The sequence below is a fragment of the Genypterus blacodes genome, unplaced genomic scaffold (genome assembly GCF_046128005.1).
Source record: "Genypterus blacodes isolate CSIRO-AG114 ecotype Tasmania unplaced genomic scaffold, CSIRO-AGI_Gbla_v1 ptg000012l_1, whole genome shotgun sequence".
Taxonomy (NCBI): domain Eukaryota; kingdom Metazoa; phylum Chordata; class Actinopteri; order Ophidiiformes; family Ophidiidae; genus Genypterus; species Genypterus blacodes.
The window spans coordinates 3,022,167-3,047,749 of record NW_027466826.1 but is presented as its reverse complement, the minus strand read 5'-3'; the positions used below and the strand labels follow the sequence as shown (position 1 = coordinate 3,047,749).

Genomic DNA, 25,583 nt, shown 5'->3' with positions numbered 1-25,583 from the left:
ACAATGTAATTGCTTGATGCGAATGGGCGTTCTTTTCTGTTTTAAATGTCTTCTTCTGATCACGAACACCCCGCCGGCAAAAAATAATTTTATTATTTCAAAGTTAACATTACTTACAAAACAAAGATGAGTGTTTCTTCTTCTCTGTTGAACAGTGTAACAAAGTCAGAAGTGTTCTGCCCTGCAACACGGTGAGGCATTGGTTCACATATGACCTCAGCCATGGATTATATACTGCTTGTACCCATACACTTTGCTATCAGGAGCTAATCAGGAGCCTTTGTACGGATATATATATTTATTATTTCCAAATACAAATTATGTTAGACTATAGTATATATCAAGCCAAGCAATATGTACACAACCTCAGGGAATGTGACTCTTTGCGTACACTGTAGATAAGATCTGAAGAACTGCCTCTCTCTGAGATGTACTATAATTTTTTAAAAGATATCAAAAATCAATCAAAGGTACACACAGATAACATATGCATTGATCTCACCTGTTTGCTTCTCTAACAAAGGTTATAGGCCACCTCAGACCTGAGCTTGTTAAGTGATACTTTGAATCCTTTCTGGCCCGTGACATTCTGTCTACTTGTCTTGTGCTAATGCTTGGAAAGGTCTTGAAAATCTCTCGGATCAGAATGAATCATCTTAGTGATGACTAATGTGATGCTGGGAGGAAAAAATAAAAGATAAAAAGCTTGTTGATAGCTTATAATAATGCACTCTGTAAACGCCAGAAAAATTATAATGGATGCCAGAAAGCTTTGAAGCTCGAGCTCTCCTCCTAAACACCGTCCTTTTCATGTCTCTGCTCTTGTTTTGTTTTGTTGTTATGAGCGAGCTGGCCAAGAGCGGGCATAACACCAAGTATCCCACTGCTTTAATCAAGGGTGCACACCAAAAATATATGCTGTAGGTGTGTGTCTGGGTGTGTGTTTAAATTTTTCAGTCACAAACAGATCAACATGTTTACTGGCCAGTGTGCACAATTTCTAAACCTTATGTGTGAGTCCATTTCCAGCATGTCAACACTGTGACCTAGAAAGCAGCAGCAACATTTTTGGGTCAAGGTTCTCTCTCCCTCCCCCTCTCTCTCTCTCTCTCTCTCTCTCTCTCTCTCTCTCTCTCTCTCACACACACACTCACACACACACACACACACACACACAAACACACACTTTGGATAGACAGGTATTGCAGGGAGCCCGATTTTAGAGGGCATCAAATATTCATGTATGGCTGTGAAGTGCTGGCTGGGTTTCCTGCCCTGCAGGTACGCTGCTGCCCGAGCTCCTTTATCAATGTCTGGCTGCACCCAAGGGCCCTGAGGTGCTATATTCTTTATGGCAGTATGATTGGACAGTGGGGAAGAGCCAATAGTACTGAACTGGCCTGCTGCAGCACACTACTGTCACATCATGTGTTGATAAAGCTCATATTATGGATTAGTTTCGCTAGCCACAGTGGTGTTGTGAGGTTGTCTATCCAGACCACACACACACGCGCGCGCACACACGCACACACACACACACACACACACACACACACACACACACACACACACACACACACACACACACACACATTAACTGCAAGAATGTCATCATCATAAAGTGTTATGAGGAAATATGTCTCCAGGAGCAACAATCTCACATCACCTGCTCGGTCACACAGGCACAAAGTGAGGATATTCTGTTTAAAGTAGGGACAACAAACGCTTTGCTGGGCATGAGCACGGATTCATTCATTCACTCTCCAGTGAGAGCCTGAGGGATGTTCCAGAAGCGTCCAGTCATACGATTCCCCAAAGCTGGGATGAGAGAGAGAGAGAGAGAAGGAGAGCGAGAGCGAGAGCGAGAGGGAAGCACAGAGAAGACAGTCGTTCACTGAGACCCACTCACTCACCCAGACACACACTATCTGCACTTTCCTCTCTCCTTTTCCGTACTTTCACCCTTCTATTCGATCCCACACCTTCTCTTTCATATCCAGCCTTTCGTCCCGGATGTCGCCTAGATGTCTTTACTGTCTCACCGTCCCCAACCCAGTTTAAGTGCTTGATCGAGCGGAGGAAGGACAGCTGTCATCAACCGTGCAGCTGTAAAAGACGTTCACCCAGGGGGCCGAGGGGGAGCGAGACGGCGTGGGGGGTGAGACGCGGAGAGGAGACCGGCGGCGGAGAAGGCGAGAGAGGGAAGACCGCTTCAGGTGACCGAGTAACCGGGTGGACGCGCACACACACCGCACGGCATGTGTGCTTAGGAAGCACGGGACTGAGAAAGCGCTCACTCTTATCAGGTGGATTACAAAGTGAACAATCTTCAGGACTGACCGGTGAATCTTTCTTGTTCATTAGTATTTGACGGATTATTGTCAAGAATCATGAACGTGTCGCCACCAGACCGCAGGAAAACCATACGAGAACTGGTTTTGGAGATCGGAATCCGAGTTCTTCTTTTCGGAGTTTTCGTGTAAGTAAAGACTCCCTCGTTGAGTTTTATATTATTTGACGAGTATGTATTCAAACTGTCCCCAGCTCATGATAAGCAGCCCTGTCAGTGCCGTGATTGACGTTATCATAGCTCTTCACATGTTCCAGATGCTGAACTGTGATGTAGTTCTCCTTTTCCGCGGTGTGGAGCTCTGTCAACCCGCATTTCAGCAGTCAGCAGCAGGCGCCGCGTTAACAGGTTGCATTAACCTCATCTAAGTTTATTATGCTGCATTTTAGCTCATTAAATCACTAAGTAGTTTGTCGCCAATCTTGGAAAGCACTTGATTTGCATCGTAGCAGCCGTTTGTCTCTTAGGAGGGAAGTGATCAGCGAAAATAGAAAGGGGACGCGGCCTTTTAGCACTTTTCCTACTGCCTTGCTGACATAATGATAGTTGTGCTTAGTACCATTTTCACAGCATCTCAGACTGTGTGATTAACTGACATGGAGATGAACAATTGATTTGTTTCTACTGCCTGGAGATATTAAGCTTTGTTTACATCACGACTGTCTCCTTCATTGGTTTTCAGCTTGATAGGAGCTGAAATGCTGCATGTGCTGTTATCTGAAATCACTCACCTTATACTGCAGCTTTCACGCCTTCAATGAATGAACAAAGAAATGGTCTCATTCATATGAATTAGATTGTGTAGCTGCCCTGCCTGCCCAGCTGTTGTGTATTACCATTAATATCTGTCCTCGGGCTAAGTGGTCAGGCCGTGTGTGTGTGCGTGTGTGCGTGTGTGGAGGAGATTCATAGCGTGCAAACAAAAAAATAATGAATGATTTGTCAAAGCAGAGGTGTTGCACTTCAAAGCTGATGCCATCTCTTCTCTCTGAGTGTCTCAAAGTCTGATGAATGTGTGTGGGTGTGCTGTGTAATTTTATAATTTGTATCATCAGTGTTTGAGGCCATAAATGAAAGCAAATTCAATCTGTATTGCTATAATCATAAACTTACTGCTGTGTACTTTAGTAGCCTTGGCAGTCACAAGGACCCTGATCATTTCAATAACTGAATTTCACTCCCTGGCATTCCCTCCACAGCACACAGCTAAGCAACTCAGCTGTGTTTGTTATCTGAACATCAGCAATCTTGATGTGCTTTGTATTTACTGCAGCATACCCTCATTAAATACTAAGTCATTAAATTAATAATGAAAGCATCACTTGGAGGCTCACACAATGAGACAAACAACTTACAGTACAATAATTGTTATTCGTTTATTTTTCTTGCCTTTCCATGCATTAACACACACACACATGCAACATCTAATCCAGTTGGCCATTTGACTGAGAACATGCTCCCTCGCTCTCGCTCCTGCTCTCTCTCTCTCACACACACACACATAGGCACAAACACACTTCATTGTCATAGCTGGATTCTGCCCAGCATCTTGAGAGCTATGACATATAGCCCGGCAGATAAAACATCAGGATTAATGAGCCTGGATGGAGATGTATTCCATTATTCTACCCATTTTTATTGACTGATTGATTCCAAATATAAGGAAAGCAACATAGAAATCACTCTGGGAAAAACAAAGATAGAGTTTGTATTTTGACAAAAGCGGCATTTGGTCTTGTCCGTGTCTTGGGTGCTGTATCAGTAATTGCTGTGCTGAACAAGGCTTTTACCTGGGAGATAGAGAGCCAGATGCCCTCTGTGTCTTGAGGGTCGCAGGTCTCTGTTCTTGTCTCACCTTAATTTCAAAGGCTGAGGTGAAACCTGGATGATTGGGGCCAACTAGAACCTGTTATTTTCTTCATCTGAGGTTTAAAACACAGGAATTGTTCAGATGCAGCAGCCTTCAGTATGTGTGTGTTTGTGCAGTAAGGCAGTAAGGCAGTGTGTGATATTTTCTCACATTGTTGCTTCGTTGGAGCAATGCATCTCCCAGTAGAAACCCGTTTTACTCCTTTGCTCTCTAAAATAAACATTATATTCAATCATAACAAAATATAATAAAGAAATATCTTTTGTTTGTTCATTTTTGTAAGTATTTATTTGTAATTGCTAACTTGCTAAGTGTAGACTTTGTAGGCTCTTTCACTCTTATGAACGATACAATTTAGGTAGTTTGCAATACCACAATAAACAACAAGATTCTCTTAGTACCCATGTAGGGCTTGACAAGTCACGCACAACAAGGATTCCACACCACCACACAGAAAAATCTCGTCCCTCTGCCCCCTGAGGCCCGTCTCAGTGTCAAATAATATCAAAGCTATGAACTCCAGACATTATTTATGTCAAAGATGACCAGCCTGTAAGGAAATATTACATTTGATCTGCCCTTGCTTGGCCAGCTGCCTGTCTGTTTCCATGCCTCAGGTGCTGAGCTGACCTTAGCGACGGGCCAAGTGTGTGACGTTTGGTTGAACCTGTGGTATAAAACTCCACACCGTGCATGGTGAACATCCTCGTAGTCACACAAGTGCCTAGAGTGAAGCAAAAAGTTCAATCTAAATGGAAATGGTTTGTTGACATTTAACATAGTGAGGAAAAACAAGAGTCAAAAACTGAAAACCAAAAAAGATTATTATTTTATTCTGCTGTTAGCTGCTCAACATGGAGAGACAGAGACGATAATGAGATTGTGGGGATTTCATTTTCCTTGTAATCTAGAGCAAAACAAGCAAAGCTTAGACAAATACTAAGAAGTAATTTCTTCCTTGAGTGAGTTGTGCGGCAGAGCTCATGTCCTCAATCAATCAACGTGTTCAGAGTTGATGGTCCTGTGGGTTTTTTTTGTTCCTCATCTCATGACAGAAAATTGGACACTAGAATGAGCAGACAAATCTAAACAAATATCGCGATTGTGGCTCCAAGCAGAAGCGGAGAAAAGGAGGCGGGAGGAGGGTGGGGCCAAAAGAAAAGCAGAAGAGGACGGATAAAATTGTAGACGCAGAGTTAGGGATCTACTGATGAAGACCAGACGCAGAGCAGCAGCAGATGGGGAGGCACTGTCATCCAACAAACTACTGAAACCACACCATATGATATCAGAACAATCCTCCTTTTATGGTTGATCGAAGGCGATTGTTTTCTGAACTCATGCAAGCAGCAAAATAAAACGGCTTTGCTTTTGCCTTGGGTGACAATTTGGGAAGGACGGAATTGGCTCTGCGATGTTGCATTGGATTGCTTTGGCGATGAAACAAGAACATTGTGTTTCCCATATATTAGTGTGGCAACATGCCAAATGTCCAGCTTTGGTACGTGACACCCTCCAATGATGTCAGCATTTGAAGCATCAATACTGTATCTGCTGTATGTGTTGTCAAATTAGGTGAACAGAAACAACAATTACCCCTCAAAACAGTGTCTGACTCACTCTCCTCTTTTCTTTGCTCTCAGTTTATCTGGAATTGAGCCCAGACCTTTGCTAAGTGTCAGAAAGCCTTGTAAGATGTTGGAGAAGAGCAGAATGTCAGGATTTAGACATGCTTCTGACTAAGCAGATTGTTGAGCTTGCATGATGAGGATGGGCTCTCTCCTGCTTTGCTTTGGGGGCAGAAAATCCTTTCATAGAGCATTTGCTCCACTGCCATCATGTCACATTGTCTCTGTAGTTGATAAGTAAGAAGGAAATGTTTCTGGATTATAAGACTGTGATTGTCTGTGCACTTTCAGAAATATCTAAACTAGCTTGTTTTGCGGTGTTGCTCTGCACATAGAAAAGATCATATCCTTTGTTATAAGTCAAGTCTTGTACCCGCCTCTTTTTGTATGAGTATGACATAAGGTGACACCGAGGAGAAAAACTTTCTTTTGTTTTCTCCTGTTATTAAATGGCTGATTCCTCCAGCATTTTAATGTGTGTGGCTGACTTTTGGGGATAGTGTGGAAAGAGAAAGAACTAGTGCAGAAACAAGGACACAGACACCTACCTGCTGCCCATGCATTAACATTCCCAGCTGGGTTTAATGAGGTCAATTTCTGTGCGATTGGTTGACTAAGTCATCAACTGTATCACTTTAATTCCCTGTGGAACCTTAGTTCTGTTTTTATTCAGCGATTGTGACCCAAACACATCATGTGTATCCTTGAGATCTACCAAACAAAAGCTGATATTTTCTTCCATGTTGACAAAGATTGGTGGGGCAGAACAACAGCCCTGTGAAGCTGTAAGGCTTATTGCACAGCCAAACGTCTCTCAGTGACCAGTCCCAACTGTCTATGTGGAATTGTGGGACACAGCTGTTCTTGCCTGGTTATTTGGTAGAAATGGCCAAATTAAATGCAAATGGGCAATTTTGTCTACCAACACATCGTGCAATTTGACATGCAGGACTAACTAGCCTGTGATGGAATGTTTCCACAGTAAAATCATCCAACAAACTCTACACTGTAGCTGCTAGCTCATCCTCACAAGCCAAATTGATACATAGTTTAAGTTTCAAAATAAAAGATACAAAATAAATGATTAACTGGAAGGTACATAGTGATTTCTGTCTACTATTGGTCAAAGTGGCCTAATGTAGATTTATGAAAATGCAGGGACGCATTTAGCGAGATCTTTGTGTTTGGGTGCGTCTAAATCCATAATAATCAATCATCCATAAACCTCAATATAACAGAGATTGAACAAATGGAGGCAGCAGACTTGACAACTGCAACTTGCAGCTGATAAGACAAGAGAACACCATTAAAACAGATGCTCCTGGCTAACCAGAGACAGAGGGGTGCTGAAACATTGCTGCAAACAAGCTCTGACCCCCAGTAATTCTTTATTGATCTTCGCCTGCAAGAACAAAGAGAGGAGCCTTTGTTGTATCTGATTATGCAAAGTCTACCAGATGAATGACTCCGTTCTTAAAACGAGTCGCTTTTGCAATAAAGACAAAGAAAAGAGCAATAATTCAACAAGTATAGTCTAAACTGTATGGTAAATGCACCAACAGAAAAGTCCCCAAAAGGATGGATGGAGAGAAAGTTCAGAAGAATGACTGAAGGTAGGAAATGGAAGTTGTGGGGTACATACACAGAGAGGAAAACGTTTATGTAAATGAAAGGGCAAGATTATTAAAAAGGCAAAGAATTACATGGTGTGTGTATAGCAGAGTAGGGAAACAGGGAAGGATGTATGGATCAGCAGGTGCAGTGGCAGAAAGGGTTGCAATTCCAATCAAAGTGCAGGCAGCCGTGTGAAGATGGGGATTCTGCGACACCTTAGTCTGCTCACACTCTAAATCACTCTGGCATTTTACTCTTCCTTAGATCAGCTCATTGTATATCACCATCAAATACCTGCTCCTACCTGCTTATACTTCCGCGGGTGTGAGATCACCAGTTTAACCTGCCCAGGATGTGATGGTTATGTAGACACCAAAATCATAGGACAGGGTCCAAAAAAATATGTCAAACGTCAGACGACAGGTGATGAAAGTAGAGGACACAAAATGAGACTATAGGACAAAATACAATAGGTTATGATCGGCTGCATTAGGATCATACTATAGGGTGGTAGGATGGGAGTACAATCCATTGGGTTACAATTGATGCAATACAAGGATGGGATAGGACAGGATGGGATCACAAAATAAGATTGTAGGATGGGATAGAAATCTGTGTCCATATAAAAATATACAGTACATGAGTACTGCAATATGCAGTTTTGTTGGTATTTGACTTCCTTTGCTGGTGTCATATTTCTGTCAACACTGTAGCTCTTTGGAACTTTGTTTGTAACTGGTTGTCTAATGTTCCTGCGGTATTTAAGCAGCTTTGTCAAGTCCAAAGTGTTTGCTAAGAAAAAGGCCTGTGAAGGGCTTAACATCGCTGAATTCTCAATATCAAAAATCATCATCCTTTGTTATACGCAGGGGTTCTTTGTGCTCCATACTGAAAGGAATATGTCATTAAAACTTCTTGGGTGTCACTCCGGATCAGACTCCAGGGAGCAAATTATGCTGACACGCTGTGGCTATTATCCAAGCCTGAATTCAGGCTTATATTTTGTGTTGCGTCACCCGCAAGAGTGAACCAAAACAACACCTACAAATAGGTTTGAGGGGTTTTCTAAGGTAAAGACCTTGTTTTCTATTCCAAATCAATCTGCTTAGTAGTCAGCACCTTCAAAGTCTCTATGAACTTACATCCACACCGGAATCTGATTTAAAAACTAGAAAATCATCAAATTACTGCAGTAAAATTCACCTTGTTTTGATTAGTGGCTAAGGTCCCGTCTTTATTGTGCTTCCTTGTGGTTTTGCAGCGAGCTGAGTCAGCCTTTATCATTCAGATTAGTGGTCCTGCACACAATGCTGATGGTGTTCCTGCTGTCCTGCTATCTTCCTGTAATTTCAATATTTCCGTGAGCATTGCTGGCTCAGACTTTTTGTTGGCATTTGTTAAATTATTACACATTGAGACCCTGTTGCTGCATCCATCCAGAATTCCCTCAGCAATAAACTAAGTCTGTTAAAAAAATAAACACCTCTAGTCAGCACTGAAACTGAGCCAGTTCTGTTGATGAATGCTGTTGACTGTGTTCTGTAAAGTTCCTCCAAATACTGATATTGGTAAAGGCTTCAAAGTTAAGCTTATACCAGCGAAGGGCAACGCCAAGACATGAGTGAATCAATACTCCTGGACAGCCTGCTAGAGGTGTAAACTAACACTTTTCAGCCCATACAACACATTTTGGATGGACCACAATGAATTGTTAGAAAACGAACACTGACAGAGAAAATGTCAAAATAATATAGCCTGTAGCTGTAACACTTCATCTAATTGGATCTGTATTTCACTCACTAGTGTTAGATTTTAACTATAAGAATCCCCTGTTATATCTATCATAATCTTTGGAGAAATCTTTACCCAATGTCCTCAGTTTGAGTCGTTATGGGTTACCACCAGCCTGTCATCAAAGAATATAAACTGTAAAAGATGAAAAAGAAGAAATAATTTGTCATATTATGAGCAATTACACAGTTGCAGTCATCCTCCCAGATCGGGCCTCATTCTCAGGACACCCACCGCTCTCAGTGAAATGAACAACATTTACCAGATGTCTCGGATTTTTGGAGGGGGGAGGGCATTTAATTAACTTCATATCATTCAAGGTTTAGGAGAATATAATGGTATGGTATGATATGTTCACACGGAGCTCCAAAGTGTCTTTTAACACTAAAGATTTGATCCAAATCTGAGATTGTATGTGAAATTCTATAGTTGAGATATGATTGATTGATACTTCAGGATGAAGGACTATAATGCACATGTCGCTGCCCCAGCACTAGTGAGGTTTTAGCCAAGACAATACAGTACATCCTTCTTCTGAATACATTCAGAGTGTATCTTTCCGCTCCTCTTTGGTTTCCCCAGCTACCATTGTGATCAAAACAAAACCATAATTTGGATTGTATTGATATTTGAGGGAGGCAGTAGCTCAGTGGGTAGAGCTTCCGCTTGGGAACCGGAGGGTCGCTGGTTTGAGTCCCTGCCGAAGTGCCCCTGAGCAAGGCACCGAACCCTCAGTTGCTCCCCTCTCTGCGAAGGGTGGTTATGTAAGTCGCTTTGGATAAAAGTGTCTGCCAAATGATCATAATGTAAATATTTGCATTATTATTGTTTTGATACAATAAAAAACATCACAAAAGGAGTGATGATTAATAAAAGTTGATTTAAGCACCTCACCCTTCATTTTATTTATTAGGAACAAGAACAGAATATAATACATCACAAATAAATGTTGTATAAAGTACATCATCCAAAGTTTTTTAGTTTGAATGAAATGTTTGGTTCTCTTACAAAAATAAGAAGAGACGGTTTCAGGTCAGTTTCTGGTTGACGGGTTAAAGGTAGACATACTATCTTATTCTGTATGGTGTAACTTGATTTGATTCTACAAGGCTCCCTAAACGATGTAATCTTTTTAATTGGGGTAAATACTGTACCTGGCATTTCCTCTCTCGGGTCCATCTATGCATTTTTGCTTTACGGATCATAATAAAGCTTTCTCTTTCTTATCAACAATGTAGTTTTGTGATGTGACGCCTGCCACAACAGGCTTTGATATTGCATTCTTGAGGATTCCCTCTGTGCAAATAATTTGCCACAAACTGCTGAGATGCACCTTAAGTGTTAGCAGCATATACACAAGACAAAGATAAAATGGAATTTCCAACCCCAGGAGATGACTTGAAGTGAGTCATTACAGCATATGAAGGGAGAAATGCTGCGGAATTCCTCAAACAGCTTTCTGTAATATTGGTGGTTTTCAAAAAATGTATGAAAGTGACTCATGAGTGGAGCTCAGTGGGAGGAAGGGCGAGGTGAGGAGGAATTCTGGGTAGAGCCGGAGGTGTTGATACACTGAACTACAGTCGTGTCAGACCCGAGCACAGAGGAAGCTCCCTGCGCCGCTCTACTTTCTCTCTATTTTTTCTCTCTCTCTCTCTCTCTCTCTCTCTTTCTCTTTCTCTCGGGCTGTCTGTCTGTCTCCCCTTCTTTTCTCGCTTGCAGGTCAGACCTGCTCCATTACTGTCATTTTCAGAGTCATGCCTTTATCTGTACAAAGACAGATGAAACGATGACAAGATGAAAGGTGCACCTTTAACACACACACATGCACGTGTGCACACACACACACACACACACACACACACACACACACACACACACACACACACACACACACACACACACACACACACACACACACACACACACACAATCGACAGTCTCATAAAACCTCAAATATAACAAGGCATCATTTCACCACTGTGCTGTGCTCTGCTCTTCTCTGCTGTATTGTGCTGTGTGTGTGTATGTGTGTGTGTGTGTGTGTGTGTGTGTGTGTGCGCGCACGTGTGTGTGTGTCCATCCAGCCCCTGGATTGTGCTGTCAGACCATACACCATCCATGATGACTCTTCTGTGGTTTTTTTAAGAACTGCAGTGCAGAATGGGACTGTAGCTCACGTTTCCCAGACGTTTCTGCCTCTGCTGATGAGCCACACTGCACTGTAATGATCTGTTAGGGAAGGAAGAAGAACATCTCTCATTTAAAGGTAAATTGCAGTAAATGATCAGCTTGTTTGTTTCCTTCAACCCTAATACCTCATAGTAAATCAAAGTGTTTAAAGTTTAATTTGTTTGGACACCTGTAAACAAGTTTCCGTTCGATATAACGAACACCCACCTTTCTGTGTTCATGTCATGGACACCAGACACATTAAAAAAAAAATCAAAAAATCTTGAAATTTTTCACCGTGTAAGTCTGAACTTGCAGACTCTCAGGACTATTTTTCCTTATAATAGCAGACAGAATGTTTAGTCGGTAGGTGAGTAACCTGGGATTTAGCCCTGACAGGGAGATCCAGACTATGTAAGTTGTTTCATCTACAGATGTGCAGGTGCATTATCCACAAATTGAATTTTGTCTCCTTAAAAACAAAAGTGTATTTTGGGGTTTGCACAATTGTCATAGGAATCTAGTCGAGAAATATTTCCGTCTCTTGCCAGCGGGTGAGACAAACAAATCTCTCAATGCCTATCAAACCTCTCCCTCCATGAGAAATCGAGAAAAAAATTGGAGATAGACACAGATAGAGACACGGTGTAGTCGATCACAAAAGCCAAAATGATATCAAAAAGCTTTGGTGAAAGCGTGGCGGGTAGAAAACACAGAAATAACCGGTATGGGAATATGAAATAATTTCCAATAGATGAGAAACTTAAACAGCCTGAGGCAAAGGAATGCAAGCGTGAGGCAGGGAGGGAACATTCAGCGTGCAGTTTAGGGAATAGCAGATGGAGGAAGAACATAAAAATAAAGCATGTGAATTGCCTGGTTTGGTGTGTGTGTGTGCGTGTGTGTGTATGAATGTGTAAAACAGATTCTACCCTTAAGGTGTATGCATCTGTGTAACCCCTCGAGTGCATGTGTGTTTTGGCTGGCAACATGTATGTGTGTGCAGAGAGAGTATGTCCCTGGACACTTGGGTGCTGTGCCTATGTGCTCGTCCACACTTCGTGAATGGGGTGTTGCTAGTAATTCTGTGTGTGTGTGTGTGTGTGTGTGTGTGTGTGTGTGTGTGTGTCTCCCCCAGGAATAAACCAGGGGTGCCAAGTTGAAATTTCCCCTCAGGCGCTGTCATCTTTGACATTTCCTGGGATGAATGATGAGCATGTCAGCACTTGACAAATGTCAGGCTGCTGGATGAATCCCACAGCTTATGCATCCATCGTTGCAGGCGGTGTGAGCGGTTAAGGCATTTGTTGTAATTCTTTACACCCCTCTTTCTTTTTCTGCGTGTGTTTACCTGACTTGATGTGTCGAAGTTCATAGCGCCTCACTCCATGCTCATCTCAGCTCTGCAAAGCTCTGGCTGAGCTTACAAGCTCTCTGAACTTGCTAACTCTCGAGGCCAGATGACAATTTCTGATTCTGTGCAGGGCCGTGTGCTTATTCACTTATTAAGCATGAGTGTTGTCCGCACAAACATGTATTCTCACCCAGAGCTTGACCTTCAGTGAGTAAAACAATTCAATTCCCCCGCTGTATTCATCCTTCAAAGTGTGTGGGTTAACTACGGTAAAGGTCGGCGGATAATTACATAGCGCTGCGGTGAGGGTAATTGGAATAAATCCTTGTCCTGGAGGTAGACACGATGCAAACACTTTAGTTTCATGCAGGTCATTAAAATCCACTATAAAACAATTTAGAATTTCTAATAAACAGCTGTCAGAGATGCAGCATTCATCTCTGGGCAAGAGATAGCAGAGAATACGCAGAGGGTTACAGATCTGGATCCAACACGTCAACACAACACGCATCACGTAATCAGTACTTTCTTTTAACTGTTTAATTTGTTTTTGCCGGGGAGGATTATGTAAGTTTCAATGAGGTTTTGTACATAGTTAAGAGAGGTCAAGGAAGAGTTTATTCAAGAGTTTATTCAGATGGATCCAGACTCCAGCTTTTTTTTAACATTTCATTCATCATTGCACTTGCATTTTTGCTTATGCTTGGTAAACTATAACACCAACCTAAATATAAAATTGTAGACATGTGTATCGTATGGTGGTGGTCTATGACTAGATCCAGATATTGACCGAGATCTGGCAGATTTCAATAAATGCTTTAGTTTTATTATCATATCACTTTATGTTAACAATCAAGGCTACAAACATTTGATTTGAAACGTTCCTCTAAACTTATCTTTAACTACATTTGTGCACACACAGGTACAAATTACAAGATCTCTCATCTGGAAGGAGATGACGTATATTGGGAATCATTGCTCGTGTACATATGTCACACTAGAAGTGAAAACAGGCAAGAACTCCCCGTGAGTTTAATCCAATACAAGTGGTGATGTCATTGATTTTGTCACTTCTGTCTCCTCTCCTGCTGTCATTAGTTCATTGTCATTTCCATTGTAGCGATGAACCATACAAAGGATCAAACTAGAGGAACATCTCAGAATTTGCATCCATGCTGGGGCAGTTCCATGACAACAAGAGCCTTAATGAGCAGCTTGGAGCTCTGATCTGCAGTTTTTGACCCAGATCAGTAGAGTTTGTGTGCGTAGTCTGAACTTTCATTTTAAGGTTGTGATAATAAAAGTCTTGGTTCATACTGACAAGAAAGAAAAGCAAAGTCAGACGACTGTTTGACCTTGGTGGAGGTTTGCTCTCTCATATCCCGCCAGTCAATCAGAATAAAAATGAAATGTGTTTTAAAGAGAAGAGAACCACTTCATCATTTACCTTGGTTAACTTTTTTGTTTTGTGTTTAAATCAATGCAGCCCACAGCGTAATAAGTGCATTCTGGAAAACGTATCTAAGAACAAATTGAAGTAGAAGTAATTGAGAAAGGCTGAAAAACATTGCTACCCCTGTATGAAATGACATGTTACAGTATAAAAGCAAACAAGGTCGAATTCTTCCTCCGTGTAGAGTGGGAAATGAAACTATGATGCACAGAACAAAGTCAATCTCAGCCTATCTGATCTGCTCTTATCCAGGCCAGCTGGTAGACTATCTGTGCGCAGCAGGCAAGCTCCAGTTTTTTCTGCTGAACTGGGAAACTTATCTCACCATCCTTCCTTGTCCCTTGTCCCTTGTTCATGTCTCGTCAGCTCCAGACCCCGGGCCTCTGACCTTTCTGAGAGTCTCCCCAGGGTATTTTATCACAACCAGACACCTGTAGTCAGCACAAGCCAAGTCTCGTCTCTCTCCTCTCGTTACATCGTGTCGTCTTTAATACACCTCCATGCATTAGGCGCCGTGAGAGGGTAATTACAGCCGTGATAAAAGCTGACCCTGTGTTTTCCTCCTCATGGGCTGTGAGTGACAGGGAGAGGACAGTGTTTGCTTTCCTCCCCTCCAGCTGCAGCTTGTGACGGGAAGTCTCCAGAGGAACCGGGTTTTAGCTGGGTGTCACTCAGCATCTGCCTCGTTCGCCTCATGTCGTCCCAGTTTGTGACAGGGCCTCTGCTTTTTGCATTCTGATTTCTAGCCAATTCCAGCCACAGGGTCAGAGAGGAGAGCTTTGAGATTCATCAGGATTGTGGATGGGAATGGAACAGTGCAGCGTCTGAAGCCTCTGGATTTGTACTGCTGTTATAAATTGGCTACATTGTTTATTTCTTGAGACAAAGATCTTAGCACGCTCGCCTCTCTCTGCCGGCTAAAAAAATGTATCTGTCACACTCACACTTATTCCTGCCTAAGCTATAATGTTGGAAAAAGGGTGTGAGAATTTCTGTGGTGCATTATCTCAGTCTAAAGCCTTCCTCCTCTGGATTTATGTAGCCCTGTTTCCTTCAAATCCAACGCTCTGTAACCTGGCCACAAACTCCTACACAATCTCACACCCATCCCAGATCACCACTACGGTTTCCACACACACACACACACACACACACACACACACACACACACACACACACACACACACACACACACACACACACACACACACACACACACACAAGACGCCGCCTCTTATCTGTGTTACTTTGGTTGCGGACTGTCGGGGGACTGTCAAGTCCATTAATAACAAAATAACAAAACCTCCTAGAAATTAGACATGTCTCTGGTTCTCTGCAATCAACATGGCACATAAACACACACTGATTATCAAGATTGCAGTGCGGGTGCTTTGGTCTGTGGCTCTAATAAGGAATGAAATAGATCTGCATAATTGAATCAAGAATGTATCCTCAGTCTCAATATGATGTCCTGTTCCCCTATTGTGACCCATCACTAGTCCAATTGCAGTGGCAACACTTAATTAAATCACAGATACCCAGTTGTCTTTTGCTTAATCTGGATTTTGATGAAATAACAGGGTTTTTGGCATGGAGAGAAATGAAATTTTAACAAAACAATTTCCTTCTCTATTCCAATATGATGTAAGTACCAATCCTTATATTTCATCTTTGGAGCTGTATTAAGGATAAAACATCACCACTGCTCTCTCTTAGTTTCACGACAGAGTGTGTTCTTACATCCACCCAAGAGGTTACGTTGTCACGCATCTGTTTGCCAGCAGGATGGATTTTGATGAAATTGATGAAGGAAGTCCGAAAGGAAGTGTTGATTTGATTTTGAGGCAGATCAGGATCCAGACACAGGATGTTTGTATTCCACTTTTTTTGCTTTTTGGGCAGTTGTTTTTGCCTATATTCAAGCAATCTAATAATAGTTAAACATGTCATTTTACTTCTGACCATATTTATTGTACATTTTTTGTAGGAATATTGTATTATTAAGTGTCAGCTGTGAGTGAAAGTGTGAAAGTGTTGCAGCGGGGGATCATACAATGAAAAAAAAAAGCTCTTGTGTTAAGAAGCCTTTCTGTCCAGCCATGATTATCTGTTTGGACACTCAGACCTAATGAGTCAAGACGTGTTGACTGGGTTTCCTCTGTATGTGCATTATGCTGCTGATCTGGCCAGTCTGTGTGCCACTAAGCCAGGAGTCGCATCGCCAAGAAGGAGACGCTGCATCAACCCCCCCCCCCCCCCCATCTCTCCGACACACTTCATTTTCTACTAATACATATTTTAAATGTGAAACGCATCAAGGCCCAAGCTCTCCCCATCCAATACTGACCATTTGGCTACACAGAAAAACCAAATTTACCATTGGAATTTGATGGGTTGAAAGTGGAGGAATGGGAATTTTCCAGTGGTAAATGAACCAAAAGATGTGCCGAACAGAGATGGAGTGGAATTTCCCTCAGGGCTTAGCACAACCTCTGATCCTAATAGCTTGTAAATCTCAAACAGCCACTTTTCAATTGCTCCCTGCTGCATGATTGAATGTCTGAAGTAATAAGTAGGGAGCAACACAGAGGTGCCATCAGCCAGAGAGAACGGCAGCGAGATACGTCTGATCAGTTGTGACTTTCATAGAAACAAGTGATTACCCCTCACGTCCCTGAACCACCAGATGGTCAGCACCAGTTGTGCTTTTTTAACCAGTGCCTTCACTACACACACACACACACACACACACACACACACACACACACACACACACACACACACACACACACACACACACACACACACACACACACACACACACATTCAAACCCTGCTGCTTCTGACTGAATACCTTGCAAGCTACCAATCAAACAGGTGATTGTCTTGAATGAGGCCGATTGCCCCTGATTATTTTGATTACTGCTCCGGATTTTAGCACCTTGCAGTGGTGCAAAAGCAATTTGACACCCATCATACCTCAGCTAAGAGTTAAGATTCCCTGCTTCATGTTCACCGCTGTGTTCAAGGCTCCCTCAGGTTTTCTTTTCTCATTGAGAGGTGACGCTTACAGGAACATCTCTGCTTAGCGGGCAACGTAGTGTAGGAGCTGCTCTGTGGCAGGAGACAAGAAGACAATGAACAACTTACCATAAAACATTAATGTGTAAGGGAAAAGAAAGAAACCTTGGGAGAGGCAATTGAAAGAGAGATTCACTCTCCTTGAACAGTCAGGTGTGTGATGAAATCGCCTAAAACTGGATTGATGAGGCTCTAATAAATAATTAGAGGTAAGATAGTTTGACATCTGGTCGGCTATAAGACAACTCAAGGAAATGTAGGCATGTAGTTGTTTAAGTCGCCTGGATCCAGAGTTGTTGTTTTTATTGTAGGTATAATCTCAGCCGTTTAAAATGCAGCAGGCACAACCCTGTTGCGACTCTAGTTTTAATATGAAATCTGGGCATTTGATTTAGCCAAACCTTGCTTGCAGGTGGAACGCAATCCATATTGATGGAATTGTTCAGCCTCCTTTTGGATGTAGTTAGGTTGATGCATGAGCACTCTCACTCTCTCTCTCTCTATCTCTGTCCCTCTCTCTCTCTGTCTTTCTCTCTCTCTCTGTACCTCACACACAAACACTCAGAAAATGGAAATCGAAGGCTAGACATACTCATACACGTACTGTACTAAAACTCATTTTAGCCACTGTATGCTTAATTGCTTCGCAGTATATACTGTATTATTAATTGATTAATGAATTTGTCAACTTTATAAAAAAGACTGTCAATCATGCTGGCATTTCTACAAATATACAGTTTATTATATTCCCAAGGCCATATCCAAAAGTTTTGCCCACAGCACATTGTAAATCAAGAGCTTTCCAATTAGCTGCTCGTGGTGTCAATGTGGCCATGTTCTAAATTGTTAAGTGTTACAGCAGGGAGCAGATCTTGAGGTATAACTCAGTTTCATTGCCTTGGCCATGCTAGAGTTTGTTGGTTTTGTAATGAGCATCTAGCACAGAAAAACGGGAATTAGTGATGATAAATTGGCCCAGATTCAGATCTTTAATGACAAAGAACAGGGAAGGCGCAACGTGCTTGAAAAACTCCAGGCACTGCTTCAAAGCCAGAACAAGACTTTAGTTATTATCTTTTCTCTTAAGTAATGGATGAAGATGTACAAAAGATTGATATATGACACAACCTCCATTCACAGCCCGTAAAATGATCTAATCGTGAGTAGAAAACATGACTCCATAGCAATAATGTTCTTAAATACACACATTTGTCATTGTTGAAAGTTAATATCCTCCACAAGACTTTCTAGTTAAGCAGTTCATCTACAATATTGAAGTTCCTGTGGAAGACTTACACCCAATAACCTCTGTATACACAGCAAATAGAGTCTTGATCAAACAGACTGAAGTAATCCCATGGCAGCCAGCAGGCAGTGTTGAGTTCGGGGGCCTTCTGTGCACATTGTGTTTACCGGTACTTAGTAAGATCATCTATTTTAGCCAGAGTTTGTGTCAGAGGGCGTTGGGTCTCATTGTACCACTGATGAGATTCTGCCCATGCAGAAAAAATGTGTTCTGCTGCCGCACTGAGCAGAGAGGGCAGGAACTCTAACTCTGTCTACAGTTCAGTTTTTGTTGTTGTCGTTTTTTGGCATTTTCTTTCTCTGTCTCTCTATGGCAAACAGACAGGTGGCCCTATAAATCGACATGATTACAGTTATTCCCCAGCAGGATAAATTGGTGTGCACGCCTCGTATGTCATTACCTCTTTTGAGCTTTGACATTCGCTTTGATCAAGAGTGTGGCACCTCTTACAGTACTAAAAAAATCTGTCCTCCTCATTGTTTTGTTCTCGGCATCTCATACAAAAAATATTTAATTCCACAAAGGTTAGATGCATCCATTCAAGTGGCTGGCAGTATGATAAGACTTTGAATAATTCTTTATTTGGTGTTCAAGGCATTAGATCCCTTATTGTGCATGTGAGTCTTTCTTTAATAAAGTTAATTGTTTGCAAAGAAAAGGTGGGGCAAGATTCAATTTTGATTATGAGCCAAGGGAAATCTTTGGCGGCTCGTATTGATTTGTTGGAAGAGGTTTGCCACTGATTCGCCAAAAGAAGGAGGAATATTATTCCACTTTCACAAGTTATTTTCGTTTTGATCTTATGAAACTGATCTCCACCAAGAAATGTGATTTACAACACTGATAACAGAGCTTCCACCAACATTGAAAACACATTTAGAGTGTTGCTGTGAAAGGTGTCCATTGCAATCTATAGTTGTCTTGTTGTGAAATCAGTGTATAAATAGCATTCCGATAACAGTCCAAATCAAGGTGTTCACAGATAACTTTTACACTAACATCATATTTTCACAGGCTGAGCTTGTATGTGTTGGTGTGGGGACTGTGGAACATCACAGCCTTTAATACAATTTCCTGATAGTAATCGTCTGCAGCAGTTCCCCTGCAATTGTGTGCACGTGCATCCAAGAAGAAACTCACCAATTCATATAGATCAAATTTTATGTGGCTGCCTTGGGCGACCCTGCCTCATTAAGATGTTCTGGGCTGGATGCGAGATAAGCCTCACCAAATGACAAGCAGACTGCTGCAGCAGCTCCTGTGTGTGTGTGTGTGTGTGTGTGTGTGTGTGTTTAGTGTGTGTTAGGGTGGGGTTTTGGCTTGACTGAATCTTTCTCTCCATGCATCGGTGTGCGTTTAGTCCCTCGGGCCTAACATGGCATTCTGTACTGTAGAGGTGTGCAGTAAGCAGGTTAATAGAAGTTGGGAGAATTGAGCATGAAGCATGTTGTTGCATATTAGACACGGTGATAATTGGCTTTAGCGCAATTCAATTTCCTGTGTGCCACATACCGTAAAGTCTTAGCCGTAATGTCTTAGCAAGGTGGAAAATGAGCCAGCGCTGATATTTCCGCTCTCTTACAAAAACTCCATGACATAGATCAACAAAAAGACAACTCCAAGTTTATTGTAGTTTCAAGGGAGAAGAAAATGAAAAATGAAACTGTATGTACTATTTGTTAGTCGAGGTTTGATGCCTTTTAGCCAATGGCCCTTCACATTGCTACGGTTGCGCTCACACGGCCCAGGATATCCTCACTGCCCTGCTGCTGCCCAGTGAACCGCTCTACAGGAGCAGATACATGATAAATGTCTTGCCCAAGGCCTTTCAGTTGTTAAATGTGGAGAGACTGTTACTTAATCTCTATCTCAATCGGGACCTAAGCAGCTCATGTGTGGAATTAACTAATGAACCTGAACTTGCAAATGATTTGCGATTCAGCTTCCTGCAGATCCTAATTATTTAGCATTTGAAGAAGCAGGACAGGCAGGTATGAAACGGGAGGGGAAGTTGTTGAAATGTTTCCACCCACTCCATAATCTTTAAGATATGAACTAAGTGTGAAGGTCGTTCACAGCAATAAAAGCACAGAAGATTTGTCGCTGTGCCTCTCTGTGTCTCTCTTGCTCTCTCTCCCTCTCGCTCTCTCCTTCTCAACCCGACCGGTCAAGGCAGATGGCCGCCCACACAGATCCCGGTTCTGCCAGAGGTTTCTTCCTGTTAAAGGGGAGTTTTTAAATACTCTGTAGGAAAAGTGCCTTGAGATAACGTCCGTTGTGATTTGGCGCTTTATAAATTGAATTGAATCGAATGGAATGGAATGGAATGGAATTGAATTTTTCCGATGGCAAATCCATATTTCTCATTTGCAGCTTTTCGTTCACTTATTTTCAATTAGTTGTCACATTGCTACAATGCTTTAATGTGCAGAAAACTTGTGGGTGACTTTGTCATGGTAACAGACTCATCGTGCTGTGAATGGGGGCACCAGTGAGAGGAAATGTGAGTGATCTATATTTTAGTGTCCTGAGTAAGATGTTTGATGGTGGTGTAAGTTGTAGTCGGAGGGATTCGCCTCCTTAGAGTTCAGCTCATTCCCTGGAAATCAAAGCGTCCCTCAAGACAAAATGATTATTGTGATCATTCTTAAATCTTAATGAAAAGGAAACGTCACAGCAGTTTTGTAGAATCAACTAATCTACTTGTTCTGTGAGTGTCGTGTTTTAGATAGCCGCAGCTTGCTCTGGCCCTTTGAAGTAAGTCGAAGACCCACTGTGGAATAGAGGAGGGTATTGAATTGTTTGAGTGCGGTGATAAAAAGTCTTTGTTCAGGTGACAGAGAACAAGGTCGTGTCTGACAGATCGCTGAGTGGCCAGGGGCTAGCTGGAGGAATCCGGGGGCCTGCTAATTTGCTCCGCTCAATAGCAGTGTGTGACAGCGGGGATCTTTCATTGTAGGTGATTTGGGGTTAAGTCATCCTTCTCATGTGGCTTCGTGCCTCAGCACTGTCACCGTACCCTCCAAAAACCATAATCAACTCTAAAAAGTCACTTGATGTCATATACCTAAATGTGAATGCGTGACCAAGTGTTGCATGTTTGTTCTGTCTCTCATAGATTCACAGAGTTCCTGGAGCCCTTTGAGAGAGTAATTCAACTAGAGGAGCTTTGGCTCTACAAGAATCCCCTCGTGGAATCAGACCATATTCCGAAGAGGGTCATGTTTGTAAGTATACGACTAATTGAACATCCCTCCTTTTACATACCGGACTACCACTTAGTATTTGTCCATTACTGAAATCCACTGTCTCATTTTCCGCTTACTTCTTAATAATCTGCCGAGACATCCTTCATTTGAACAGATCGATACAATAAAGCCTCTTCTTTCCGCTGCTTAGGTGATGACTGAATTGGCTGATAGATAAGAGAACTATGCAATAACAATGATTGGATGTTCCACTGTGCATGTCTTATTTATAACTAATAATCATTTCAACAACTCTTAAATATGTATTATCTCCTTCATAAGATCACAGTTTGTTGGATAACTTAAACGTGTGTAATGTAAAACGTAATTTACAATTTCAGTGTTGTCACTCTCTGCAGAATGTGATGCTGAATGTGTTTTTAAAAATAGCTGAATATAATCATGTTCTAAAGGTGTTTCTTACACTGGCTATAGAGTGTAAAAATGTAATATTTATGATTATATCTTATAGATGGTGTCAGCTACATGAAGCAATATTCACCTTACTTAAATTAAAAAAAGAATTCACTGCAGGTCCACCAATAATTTTCTCAATGTAACATTTGAGTCATAATTAATCATTTTGCCTTAATTAGTTGCATAGTCAATTGAAGGCTTTGTCATATTTCTATTGCAGAAAATAATCCTCTATTTATGAGTGCGATTGTTAACCTGAATGTAGATGACACACTCTCTCTCCTGGTGGCATTTGAAAGCACCAAGTCTGCCTATTCTAGAGCTTTTTACTGCTTATCGCTCGTGCTGAGTCCCTGATAGTGAGGTTAAGGTCAGAGGAAGATGTGTTGCCTGTAGATGGTGGGATATGAGCCATTGTGTCCGAAGTTGAAGGTAATTCTGTCCTTGAACCTCAGCAGTCATTTGTCTCTTCCCTGTGCCGTAAGAACATCTCACCACTTCCAGCTTTGGCATTAAATGTAAACACACGCTGTTTATCCAAGCAGCTGGCGTTTTTGTTTTCTGGATAGGACAGCCTCAGTATTCAACAAGCAAACAATGCTTAATTAATTAAATCTGTAAGAAATCATTTTCAAATTAATATTGACTCAAATGGCAAATTCATTATGTTATCGGGTCAACTATACATCCCAACCAATTGATAATTAACACTAAGCTCTGCAGCTCTACACAGCTTTTTATTGAATTGTTTTGACAAAAAAAGGCTGAAGGGTAAAGCAGCTGTTTGAGGCGCACAGCAGCCGAGCACACAAAATGGAGGGCAGAAGTAACAGAATACAAGGAACTAAACAGTTCTGTATTATTTTTGAACATTTCTTAGTCTCAAATGGAGATAAAGCAGTGAGAAATGTCGATGTATCTTCTGCCAGGAAGTGGGAAATGTTATTACTTATTTACTTACTGACTTATTTATTCATAAGTACTTGGTAAGCCCCCAGCATATTAGGAATGTGTTGCTCTGAGTTCGTCTTTCTGCCCCCTATTGATCTAAATCTGCTTAATTAAACTTTAAATGACAACAAACGTCACCAATTTAATTTAGATATGCTTTATGGCTGTGGGGTTTGAAAGTGATGCTTCCAAATGTTGAGTAAGTTTGTGAAGTGGCAGCACTAATATTTTTGTAACATATGCAGTTTCATCTGCTGTATTCATTCCCCTGAACATTTCACGATTTCCTTATATAAAAATCACTGAATCTTGCGGCAAACGTTGTGTTTTTCATCCATTAATTTCAACTTGGACATTTATTTATTCACAAAGTTCAAATAGATTTTAATGACAAACAAACACAATCAATATGCATTGAAAAACCTTAATTTTCTTCTGTCACTAGGCATTACAATTTCTGACACATCATCAACATTCTAATCAACATCTAACGTTAAAGTTTGGTTAGTTTAGACAAACAACTTAAACTAGATGTATTTACGACAGCCAGCCGGATTTTTACATTCCAGTACAGCATCATAATCAGTAACGAGGAGGAGGAGCCCTCTCGGAATCACTTCTGTTGACTAACAGCTTTCAGAGGCAAGTGTGCAACCATTACTCCCAGCTGCTCTCCACTTTACTCTCCCGGTGTGTAATATAAAAATTTAAGAATCAAGAAAAAAAATAGAGAAAGTAGTTTCTTTTTTTCCTCACACCCCATTTGGATCATTTTTGCTTTTTTGCTAAATGTATGTGGGAAAATGAAAACATATACAGTAAATATGCAGTAAAATTGCGCAGCATTGAATTCTGCAATCTTGGAATGGTGAAAAGCTGGAGGGACTGCATAATAGAGGCAGAAAAGCTCTATAGAGTACAGAACACATACACAATTCACCATATTTACTCAAGAAATAGTCATAAAGTATTCATTGAACCCTGCGGTTACTCTTCTAGTTTTCATGGTTTATCCAAAACATCGAAGTAAATCCTTGTTTGGCTGAATTCTTTCTCTTCTTCACTTCACCATAACGAGCTCATAAAACAGCACACATCAGTCATTTCCAGTGAGGTAAGGGTGAGCAGGCCATTGAGATTAGTACGTGTCGTCATTATACTTTGTCCACATTAGAAAACGTGATGAAATTGAATGTGGAGGCTAAATCTGCCCAGTGATGCTAATGTTTGGACACTTGTGCCTGACCACTTTAGACATCGTTTTACATGAATGTAACACATTAACAGTCTTGCTGAAAGGCAAAACAGTAATGTGAAATAATGAGTATGCTGTTATGTCATCGCTACTTTAAAGAACATCATTCACAGAGACACACACCCAGTGGCCTACAGTGCAGAGGAGCCTCCCACCAGCAACATATAACCCTGTAGTCTTTTATAGAGCGATTATTTCTATTAGCTTTTTCCAATGTGCTGTATAAAAAACGTTGACAGATGTCATTAACTTGAATACCCATGAACCGCTCTGGATGACAGGTCAGTAAAATACTATGAATGCCCCCTTCCCTCCCGCACGCCTCGTCGGGAAAGTGGCAGTGCTGACACCCAACAGTCAGTCTCCCTCAATGTCATCTCTCTGACAGCGGCCCTGAGACGTGGAGAATTTATCTCCCTGTTAAAAATAAGTCACAGTGCGGGTTTCATGATGTCACTTTATGAACCACTTCAACCTTCATTAAGACATATTAGTCTGAATACAAGACTATATATTTGAACTTAAATCATCTAATTATGCGGTTAAGAACATTCAGATACCCATTTGAGTCCAGCAGGAATACTCAGAATGCTTTATTATTGCTGGACTCCTACCAAGTGTAAACTGTAACATTGTTGTAAGGTTACAGTACCCATCAGAAGTGTGTGTATACTCGGCCCACAAATGAGCTCTAATCAGAGCCTTGTTGTGCGTCAGTGTCTGAAAATCAAACTCCCGAAAATTGTGATGTTTACTTTTGCACAGTTGGTAGCATAGGAGGTACAAATGGTTCCACATAAACAAACAAAATAAACTAGATTCAGTATGTAAAAACATTTAAATGGTTGAATTTATGATTATCAACAGTGAGTAGCTTCATGAGAACTCCCAATGTGAGTTTCGAGCATTTTCTTTCTGACACAAAAAAATATTGAATTAGAGTTTCACAAGCTCTTTCTTAAAAATAAGTGGGGTTTTTTCTGCAGAGAATCTCAGCCATTGAAATCTACAAAAATGCTTTAAATGTAGCAATTATTGTTGTGAAGTATAATTATTCTCCTAATATGTCTTTAAATAACCGGATTCATCATGT

At 41.4% G+C, this 25,583-nt stretch overlaps 1 protein-coding gene across 1 annotated transcript in view; it reads left to right on the top strand.

Moving 5' to 3' along the window:
• Nucleotides 1-1,859: 1,859 nt before the first annotated feature.
• Nucleotides 1,860-25,583, top strand: part of plpp4 (phospholipid phosphatase 4) — a 40,014-nt gene continuing 16,290 nt past the window's right edge. The window contains exons 1-2 of the mRNA XM_076161989.1: nt 1,860-2,479; nt 21,738-21,846. Of these exons, the coding sequence (XP_076018104.1) occupies nt 2,391-2,479; nt 21,738-21,846 (198 nt within the window). The 5' untranslated portion in view covers nt 1,860-2,390. The remainder of the gene's footprint in view (nt 2,480-21,737; nt 21,847-25,583) is intronic.